This window comes from Sebastes fasciatus, chromosome 15 (genome assembly GCF_043250625.1).
Source record: "Sebastes fasciatus isolate fSebFas1 chromosome 15, fSebFas1.pri, whole genome shotgun sequence".
Taxonomy (NCBI): domain Eukaryota; kingdom Metazoa; phylum Chordata; class Actinopteri; order Perciformes; family Sebastidae; genus Sebastes; species Sebastes fasciatus.
In genome coordinates, this window is record NC_133809.1 from 25,319,911 (window position 1) to 25,330,801 (window position 10,891).

The 10,891-nt window shown below is 41.4% G+C and overlaps 1 protein-coding gene across 3 annotated transcripts in view; it reads right to left on the reverse strand.

The window, feature by feature from the left end:
* LOC141783801 (zinc finger MYM-type protein 4-like) overlaps window positions 1-9,751 on the reverse strand; it is a 32,569-nt gene extending 22,818 nt beyond the window's left edge. For 2 of the 3 annotated variants that reach the window (XM_074661318.1, XM_074661316.1), the window contains exons 1-7: window positions 9,561-9,751; window positions 4,848-5,493; window positions 4,191-4,243; window positions 3,949-4,101; window positions 3,598-3,664; window positions 872-1,071; window positions 476-600 (exon numbers count right to left, since the gene is read on the reverse strand). In XM_074661318.1, coding sequence (XP_074517419.1) covers window positions 476-600; window positions 872-1,071; window positions 3,598-3,664; window positions 3,949-4,101; window positions 4,191-4,243; window positions 4,848-5,493; window positions 9,561-9,602 — 1,286 coding nt within the window. In that variant the 5' untranslated portion in view covers window positions 9,603-9,751. Of the gene's footprint in view, window positions 1-475; window positions 601-871; window positions 1,072-3,597; window positions 3,665-3,948; window positions 4,102-4,190; window positions 4,244-4,847; window positions 5,494-7,491; window positions 7,665-9,560 lie in introns of those variants that run through there. The other variant, XM_074661317.1, reaches the window with a different exon arrangement.
* Window positions 9,752-10,891: the final 1,140 nt, after the last annotated feature.

A 10,891-nucleotide genomic window follows, 5' to 3' on the forward strand; every position in this document is an offset into this window, starting at 1 on the left:
ATAAAGCACAATATCTGCTTATATGATCAATTTGACCCAGACAGTCAAGATCACTATAGCAGTTTACACTGTACATACATCAAGCGCTTTGGTGAGGAAAATTGCTTTTTACATGTATATAGAATTTAGGATTCTGACATGTGCGCCACTGAATACACAATTTCTCAATTACAATAGAATTCAACAGTAAATAATAATAAAAAAAAAAACAGGTGTTTTATTAAAAACTTAATCCAAATATTTGCTGTCAGCAATATGGTGGAAATGTATTGCTGCCTTACGGCACCCTTTACACTCCCCTATTTGACTAAACAAAACCTAAAATAAACATAGTTTTGCTTTAAAGTAGAAAAGCATAACTTTCATGTGGTAAATGAACACAACTTACAGTATATAAACCAACTACCAGCTTATGTCAGCTAAATGAAACCCTGATTTAAGTTCCTACTGATGTCAAGTGGAAACAAAGATGTACCTGTTGCACTGGAAACAGGATCGGTTCTTGTTGGCAGCAGGCAGGTGGCCTGTCAGACAGACTGTGGAGCAGAAGAGCTGCGTCGAACCTTTCCTTTGGAATGCTGTTTGACCTTTCAGCAGAACCTACAACCATTTAACAGAACCATGAAACAGAAAACTGACACGAAACAAAAAGCTAATCATGACATGACATCAATATAGTAAATATTTCAATATCCCATATATAAGATATATATACATATATAATAACAATGCATAGAACATGAGTGGTGTTAACTATTCAAAAAAACAGAGATCATTTAACCATTTGACATTAATAATAACAGTTTTCCTTTGTAATAAGCACATCTATGTAGACGGGGTCTTGTTAAGCAGCACGAAGTTACAGCAGTACCTTAGAGCAGCCACTGCAGCGAACGCTGCCAGGAACGGAGGGCGGAGGTGGCCGTGGGGGTGCTGGTAGCAGAGCTGGTAGTAAACTTGGGATTGGAGCTTGTGGTCTGAGAGGGAGGGAAGCCATGGCCTGTAGGACGGCACCTCTACCTGGGATGAAAATGGTCGTCGTAGGGGGAGCTGGGACTGCTGCTGCCGGCACTTGAGAGGATAAGAGGGGAAAGGTTGGTTAAGAAGAAGAAATTACATTTTTTTTTTTTAATCACTTTTAATAATAACACAACATGCATGGAATTTGTGCCTTTTTGAACCTCTGGCAGCTGACAAAGATGTATTTAATAACATTTACAAGGGCTCTGTTCCATTTAAGTGTCAGAATGAGCTATTCTGGTGAACCAGCATACACAATACCACTGCCTGGGAAGTGGAATATCTTGATTGAATGCAGTCATTATTAATGTTAAGTTACACCTGTGTTTTCCAGCTATGATTTGTCAGTATGTCTGACATTAAAAGGTCTACTGCTAAATGACCGTACTAATGGTTTTCCACAGTCAGCCCAGTGAATCCTGTGTGCTTAAAACTAGGGCTGGGTGATATGGCTTATAGATAATATCTCAATATTTTGAGGCTATATCGCGACATATATCGAACCGATAACCGATTAAATTATTGGGGATTATTCAATTTTGACAGAGCATTTCTATTTCAACCGTTTTCTAGGCTTTACGGCACTGCTTTAACGGCCCAGGACCAGGACAGACAAATTGCATGCATTGTAAATCTTCTAACGTGATGCTATTCAGCCAATCAAATCTGTGCATTCTGATAAGCATTGCGTCTCGCGTCAGTGAGTAAGGTACACATACACAGGAGAGACGAGACAAGACAACATTTAGAGAAATAAGTAAATAAATAATGGCATTCTCTAAAAAGGGAAAACTAGGCAAGAAGGAAGTGGAATCTGACGTCTTCCATCACCTTTTCCGACCTCAACACGTACAGTATAAACTCGCTTTGGTGCTTCCCTCTAGATACAAAAACACACGCCCCATACACACATCCATGCTCATATTGCCACTCACACTCGCCCAGGAGAGTGCGTCTGTTGAAGGGAGAGAGCCGCGGGAGAAGCGAAACGTCAAAGCGACTCTCATGCCGGTGGCTTAAAAAAAATTATAATTATATTTATACTCAATGTTGACGTCATTTACTCATCCCCCTTCGAATGAGCCGCAATACATTGAGTATATTTGATATATCGCCCAGCCATACTTACAACTACAACCATTTCCCAATTCAAGGCAAATGGTGCTGTACGTTTTAAATGCCGTTTTCCCTAATCAGTCCAGTTCATTTTAGTACGCCATCTAAATCAACTCACAGAGCCTTGAAACTTGCTTAACATGGCTAATGCATCATAATGGACCACATGTCCGAACTGGTTTCCATTTAATTTACTTCATTTTAGAGTTTAAATATTGTTGCTGTGGCTCCATCCAGGCGGTGCATTCACATGCTAAAGTAAAAGTCCGACGACAGAGCTTCACTGTTCAGCTGCCACATTGCATTATTGGCCTATGATGTTTGGAAACTCAACAGGGAATGCAAATAATTACCTGACATGAATGTCATAAAACATAATATTTTGATGACGTCGGACAGTTTTAGCTCCACCACAGCACATAAACACACCATTCCTCTACATGAAACTTTATGTGCACTATCACTGAATCATCAGGGCTGGAAAATCTGCATACTGAACGGGACATTTTGGAAGCACTGTTGGATGAGCCAGAGAGAGGCAGCGATGCAGTGGATTAGTGTTCATTTTGGCAGATATTTTTTATATTTAGTCTTGGTCCTGTGTCAAATTTCCTTGTTAGTTTTTATCATATTTAGTCAACCTCATCCTGTTTTCTTTAGTCAAGTTTTACTTGACTAAAAGTCTGGGTATTTATGTCCTAGTCAAAGTCAAGATCATAGTCAAAGAAAACTGTTTTGTCTAGTTTTAATCAATGAAAACTGTTGACATTCGGTCCTTTAACTACATCCACACTAATATATTTTTGTTTTAAAATGAAAACGACCTCCGTCCAGACGAGCGGTTTAGGGCCATTTCAGAATGAATCTCAGTCCATACCACCACGCCTGAAAACGCATATCATGTGACCATCCATGCACACTGGGCATGCGCATGCCGGTGTAAACAGGAAGCAGTGCTGGACACATGAATTGAGGCAAAGCACTCAAATAATAGCTTGCCATGTGCCATGTTGCCACATGTAGGCAGTAGTAACGTTATAAAATGTAGAATTTAACTGCACAACAGCTGCTAGCATAGACAATAAGGTCAGCAACGTTTGTAACTCATTATCCATCCGTTGAATTAACCACTGGTGATCGAGGCTGATGTCGTTTGTTTTCTTCCGGAAAAAGTTCATGTTACGGGGCGTGACGAATCAGGGAAGGACACGTCACGACTGATAAGACCCAATCAAGAAGCGAACATGGCTGTTTACGTCGTCGTTTTCAAAGTTCTCCGTTTCTGTACGTCCAGACTAAAACGCAACTGCCGGGGTCTAAAACCCCCATTAGCTTCCTGCTAAAGTGACCTTCTTATCTAACTTACAAACCTGAACAGAACCCAATATGACCACAACAAAATGCCAGCTCTGATGTTAAAATGAGAAAAACATGTCACAATGAACCAATAACTGAACTCACTGGTGGTCGGGGATGCGAAGGTGTTCCCTCCACCTACAGAGTAGACAGAGCTGATCCTCAGCTCCTCCTGAAATGAGCACACATTAAGAAATCAGATTTTGATCCTAAGCCATGTTATCAAATTATTGATTTAAAGAAAATGGGTCTAGTTTCTGTATTGCTATAAAACATTCTACTATTATTATCAATCAGCACACAGTATGGGGCTGCCAGCAGCTTCAATCCAAATATATCATTCTTTTCTGGTTGAATCATCTCCTCTATTGTTCAATATGAAAATTACAAATCTACACCTCGTACTGAACATAGACAGCAGATGAATACTGATAACTTTCTCTCTCCCACACCTACCTCCTGATTCTCCAGCTCCTCTTTGATCTGTCTGATGGAGCTCTGAGGCAGTAAAGCAGCGTCGTAGCCCTCATCAATGGGCTCATCTTTAATATTAATAGTAGGGGGAGATGTTGGTTGATTACTGTCCTCCATTGGAGCTGCCTGCGACCTCTGAAATAATAAAGAGTATTCATAATTACCTGCTGAAGGTTCAAAGATTGTATAATTACAGTTAGATTACAATCATTGCAGATCCCTACCTCTCCCTCCTGGCTATCTTCAGTCTCCTCTGTCTGGTTCAGGACGCCTCCATCTGACAGAAGGGTAGAAAAGAAAACGTTCAATTAAAACACATTTAATACATAAAACATAAAGAAATGTTAACCGAACAAACATGGTTAACATTTTCATGTGACGAATCAATGTGTAATAAATAGGGATGCACCGATTCAACTTTTTTAGTCCCCATACCGGTATCGATACCTGGGATTTGGGTATAAAATGGGCTAAACCACCAAGCATGCAGCACTGCTACAACTGATAGAGAACAACTGGTGCGCTGCGAAAACTTTCCGGGTAAAACTCGCACTCTAGAATTTCTGTTTCACAGACTACCTGTGACAGCTGTTTGGGTCACAGGGCGTACCGAAAGGATGTTGCAGACCGAACCGGACATCCCGTACCAACCGGTTCAATACAATTATACGTATTGTTACACCCCTAGTTAAGCCCCCCAAATACTGTATCCTACATTTCCCATAATGCAACTCAATAGTGTCTTTCTTGTCCTTGTGTGTCAGGGCCCTATGAAGATACTTTGATACGATACAGTGGATAGACACTTGCAATATGGCATTGGTGATCAATCTTGCCCTTTACAATTGTCTAAATTCTCATGTGCATGCAGCTTGCTTTACCTCGGCTGTCATCAGGTGTGTGGTCCTTGGAGGAGTGGGAGGTGTTAGCAGACTCAGTGCTCAAATCCTCCCGCTCCTCCTCCTCCTCTCTGGGCGGGGGGGCAAAGGGTTCGCCTCGAGTTGCGTTGTTACCCACTCCTGGTTGGCCGGTTTTTCGGTTCGTCTTGCCCACTTTAGCATCCTCCCTGGTGCCCATTGGCAGGGCAAAGTGCCAGTCTTCATCCTCCTCCTCCTCTTCTTCTTCTTCTTCTTCTTCTTCCTCCTCATCTTCCTCTTCCTCTTCCTCTTCTTCTTCTTCTGGCCCAAACGAAGGAAGTCCATCCAGTGCGTCATCAAACGCTGCCCCTCCACTTCCTCCCCCTCCTTCGTTAGTGCCCATGGTAAACGAGGCGGGTCGGACAGAGGAAGGGGAGGTAATGCGAGGAAAGGGTGACTCTCTCCCCTCATCCATCTTTTCTTCTTGTCTGCTGCCGCTGCTATCCTCTTCTTCTACCTGTTGGTTTTCCCCTTGTCCTGAAGTGTCGTCTACTCCCTTTGCCTCGTCCTGACCTCCACTCCTGGAAGAGCTGGCAGAACCCCCGGAGGACTCGGCAAAGTCTCCAAGCCCCATCACTTCGTCAAACACTCTGGACAGGCGCTCCTCATGCTGTAGGGGGAGAAAAAGATTAGGGAATTCAAGGGGAAAATTCATATTTAGCACTCAAGGAATGATGCACTTTAATCTTCACTGTCAAACCTAATAACAGCTTAAAACCTCATGATGTCAAAGGGAACAAAATGTACTGTGAAACTTTTACCGTAACTATAAAAGGCTAGATAGATATAACTTAAGCTTCAAATGTTCACAAAACAACTATCACAATTATTTACTCAAATTCATTTTTAGGAAAAAAGACACCTTATCAACTGTTCCTTTACACCGTGTTTCAACTCTGATTTACAGTGACCCCAGTTCACAGTTCTCTACAGTTCTACCCATAGTAACTGACCCCTAAACCCTGAGAAGCTGGTCCCAGGTACCAAATTGTACACCTTAATTATCTGTTCCTCTCAATTAGAAAAAATCAATAAGTTCAAGAGTTCACTGAACCATTCAGAAAGTGATATTCATGTTGTATATTATATTCCCACTCCAACTCCAACTCTTATTAATTTAATGTGCCATCAGATTTTGAAATGCCCCACAAACCTCCAGCTAATATCATCCTCTCAGACAACAATATCACAGTGTTAAAGTCTACATCTCAAAGCCGACTAGAGCTGCACATAACGTAGGGAGGGAGGGCCTTTTGTGCATCACAACTGTATTTTTCAGATCAATGATGTGTTCAAATTAAGCACAGAATGACAGAAAGATAAGCACTGATGTATCTATGGTTACTTGTAACATCAGTGGTTACATCCAAAGGCCTTTACAGACCTTTACCTTTTATTTATCTTGTCATAGCAATACTGGTTATCATGGCTCTTCTCCATTCAAAAACCATGTCAATGAAACAGCATGCACATAATACCACGGCCCTGTAGGGTGTAAATTAAATGCAGCCACCTTTGAATGTTGTTACATACATCTGTGCTTTTCTTATCATCACATGTCAAAAATGTCTGCCATAGAAAAGGGTCTATTGGGCCAACTACTGCCCACATTGCAGCTCTGTCTTCATCCACTATAAACATGGACTTGCCCAGCAGGTACCCATACTTACACACAGTCTGCCTCCAGCAACAAACAAAACATTTTTTTGATACAAATGGCTAGAAAGCAAACTATCCTCACCACATTCACATAGTAACAGAATAATAACATAACAGTGACATAGTACCAAGCACACCAAAATCTACTGTCAGTAGTGTACTTGAATGGTGAGATGGAAGAAAGAATTGTCTCTCTGTCCTACTGTTATAATGAGCATCTTACTGTTTAGGTTAACATGAGTAAATATAACACTGAATAAATCATCTTCATGACCACGTTTTAAGGAATCTGGCTATACGAACCTTTATGTTATCAATGTCTTGCTTTTATCGATTATAATGGCTACAGGCCTCATGCTGTCTGATCAGTGGTATGGAGGGGGCGTCCCACCAAACTACATTTAAAATCCCACTATTTATGGCATATATGTAAACTTATACAGACACACACAAACCAAACAATCCAGCAAGGCACTGTAGGAGTTGCTGGAGTCTTCGGGTAAAGATAACCATCAAAGTGACTCGCATGCAAACACTAAAACACAATAAAACCTCCACTTCTCTGTATTGTTCGCAGCAGCCCTCCTCGATGCAAAGGATGCAAAGGATGCAAAGGGCTTTAGTGGAACTAACCATCAGCTGCACAGTTGCAGTGCTGGATTAATACAGAAACACAAAGCGTCATGTATCTATTGAACATGTTAGTTTGCTGATGATCATATTTTGATGGACGGAGCTTTGGTGTGCATCAGTGCAGCAGAATAGCAGCAAGCTAAGAGGGGGTTGTAATGATAAGCTAGCTCGCTAACGTTAGCTTCAATGTGCACATCTCGACAGGAAGCTAGCTCACAATAAACTACATGTCTCGTTTATGTAGCTATTATCAGCTATACACACTTCCCGTCTGAGTGTTGATATATACATATATCATAGGTTTAGTTTATCTTACCTTTAAGCGTTTGAGTCTAAATTCCTCCGAGTCCGCCATGTTTTAATTATGCTGCAGACACCGCGCTAACAAACATCCAGCCTCACCTCCTCTCACGCGCTGTGTGTGTGGAAGCGGTTACCGTTGCTAACGTTACTAACAGAGAGGATGGAGACACAAGGTAACCTCGTCTGCTAACACCGTGCAGGGTAGAGGGGAGCAACTGTAAGCACAAGACAACCACCTTTTGGAGACACTTTATGAAGCGAAGAGACCGTTTTACATATAAAATCGGTCAAAGGAGCAGTGTGAAGGATTTAGTGGCATCTGGTGGAGACGTTGCAAACTGCAATCAACTGAATACCCCGCCTCCCTCCTCCAGTAAAACCTACGGTGGCCTTGAAGTTCAGCAGGAAACTAGTGATGGGAATTCCGGCTCTTTTTAGTGAGCCAGATCGTTTGGCTCAGCTCACCAAGAAGAGCCGGCTCTTTCGGCTCCCAAACGGCTCTTCGTTTTTACCACTTTTGCCTTTTTATAATTCAGCCAAATTTAGCACTGTTTTGATTTTTGATTAGTATGTGTGCACATATATATCACTTAAAGGCACTGTTTGTAACTTTCAGAAATGCTTGTTATCAGCGACACCTGTGGCCGTTAAGTCAACGAAAGTCAGTGTCGGGCACGCGCTTGTGCTCGCTCGAAATAGACATGAACAAGCATCGCTCAAAACAGTGAGGCAACACACGTCAGCTAAAACCACAATATCACTCTATATTTCACCTGCTTGGCAGTAATGTTAGCTGACCAGACGAGGGTCTCTCCATGAACATGACTTAGATCTGATCCTAGTGTTGGCTTGTCCTGCTTCAGCCTCCCGACCGCCGGGAACAGGGGAGACACCGGCACCCTGTCAGAGACGTTAACGTTTCTCGCTGCGGAGCCCCGTCACTTCACAAGACACGGGAAACCTCTGTTGGTCTGGAGGATCTGCAGCAGTTATTTCTGCACAAACGTCCACTGTACATTTACTAGATATTCTCAGAGCTAAACTAACTCTCCTGCAGTGTTTAGTGTGCGCACATGCACGTCTAGAGTGGAGTGCGAGAACGCGCGCGGTGTGTGAGTGAAGGCAGGCAGGCAGGTGTGCAAGCTTGCAGGCAGAGGAGCAAAGTACAGCAGAGACTCCGGCCCTGGAGACCAAAGCTACGGTCTCCCCCGCCTCCTCCGATCGCGCCAACACTGTTTAACAGACCAGGTTCACTAGAAATAACTGCGGTTTTGGTGCTTCCGGTAGTTTGTTTTGCAGTCTGAGTCTGAACAGTGTAGCCACAAGCGAGCGCGCATGTGCCAGCGCATGGGAAACAAACCCGGGTGATTTATACGTGTAAATAATTACAAACAGTCCCTTTAAGTAAAGAAAACAAAAACGGCTCTCGGACTGAGCCGTATCTTATCGTTCACCTAAAAGAGCCGGCTCTTTGAACCGGCTCGTTCACGACCGACACATCACGGAAAGCATTGTCCCTCATCAGCGATTTCCATTCGCGAAAGTCCACACCATCACCGATGTTTATCCTTCATTCCTGCCGTCTTCTGTCCCGTATTCTTCTTGTTTATTCATGTTTTAGCTTCTTTGATGGCGAGGGTTCACGCTCCCTTGCCTTTTCTTCTTCTAAACAATAAGTATGATCCTCCATTTGTCAACATTTGGGTTGTCAAACTTCTCACAAAGTTTAGTAAGCAGCACAAGCAACCACTTATTATTCCTTTTCTTCTACGGCTTCCAACCGGTCAAAAGGCGAAAGCGTTATCCAGAGTCCGTTGCGGGCTACCGTAGAAACATGGCGGTGCAACATGGCGGGCTCTCAGCAGCCTTTTATCTTTAGATAAGAAGGCTCACTCTAAACTATCGAAAACACAACAACGAGTCATAGTTCCAGCTGATTAAAGTTACACACTTGTGAAAACATAATAACTAACAGAATGTTAAATGTGTGCCAGTAGATGCCCATAACTCCCACACACACTGGTTCTTTAAATATGTGACGAAGAAGAAGAGGCTATTCGGTGGAGAAGATAATAACGTTACCGTATGTTTGGGTGGCTTTTCTCCATCTGTTTCTCCTGACATTGTAGGTAGTTCTCAGTGATGGTGTTTGGCTCCAGTTAACATGATAATTGTGTGCGTGGTCTGCTGTTGCAAATGCGTAATGACATTTACTCTTCTAGTCCTCACATGCAGAGCTCATACCTAACCCCCGCTTCTTCTAAAGTCATCTCCAGACAAAATGCGCCGCGCTATATTCAGGTCAATACGGTAATTGCAGCTTTCAATGACCAGTGAACGCTGCTGATGATAAATGACAGCCTGAGTTATTTTTATTTTAAGTCTCCAAACTTTATTTTATATTTTATATTTCTTATGGATTTTTATCCTTTTACCGTCACAGATCCTTTTATCGTTTATTAAACTGTTCCTTCTGCTGTTCTTGTTCAGTCTGTTTATTTATTAGTTAGTCTAATTTACATCAGTAATCGTTTTGGGTCCTGTTTTATATATTTATATATATATATATATATATATATATATATATATATATATATATTAGCTTACATATATTGTTGTTGTTGTTGTTGTTGTTGTTGTTGTGTGTCACTAGGTTTTATCTATGTTTTTTTATGTACAAGCTGCTCCAAACCAATTGCCCCTAGAGGGATTAATAAAGTTGTTTGAATTGAATTGAATTGAATTGAATTGAATTGAATTGAATTGAATTATGGTTGCATTTACTCAGCTTTACGCACATATAAAGCAAATAAAAATCCATATCCTCCATATTATTTTCCCACAACCTGACAAACTGGTTTCAATTAATATCATAGTACAAAACTAAACAATATAATAATGTCTTTCAAAGTAAAACATGATCAGGTCTCTCTGCGAATGTGTTTGATTGCCAAATGAAACACCAACGTCTTTGGCCAGTTAAAGGGGTATATTCACAGGATCTCTAATTATGTCAAGTTATGTAAAAACATGTCTGCAAAATGTCTCAGCCATTGTATGCCAAAACATAGACCTAATAATTTTTATTTGAGGGTATGTGTAACCTATAATATTCAGATAATTAAGAATTGTAATGGGTTACTGCCATTTTTAGATAATATTTTATTGGAAGTGATTAGAAAAGGCCTGCAGTTACATGAATTCATTCATTCATTGACAGATCAGACAGCTACCACCTTGACAAATTGCATAAAGCACAACTAAGGATAAGACTGGACCACAAGGAGAAAAGACACTGCCCTGTATTATACATTATTTTATTTACTTATTTTCACATGTCTTTATTGTAGAAATCCCCAATTATATGACAAAAAAGAGAATATTAGGCCTCATGCTTGACTAAGAATTGAAGA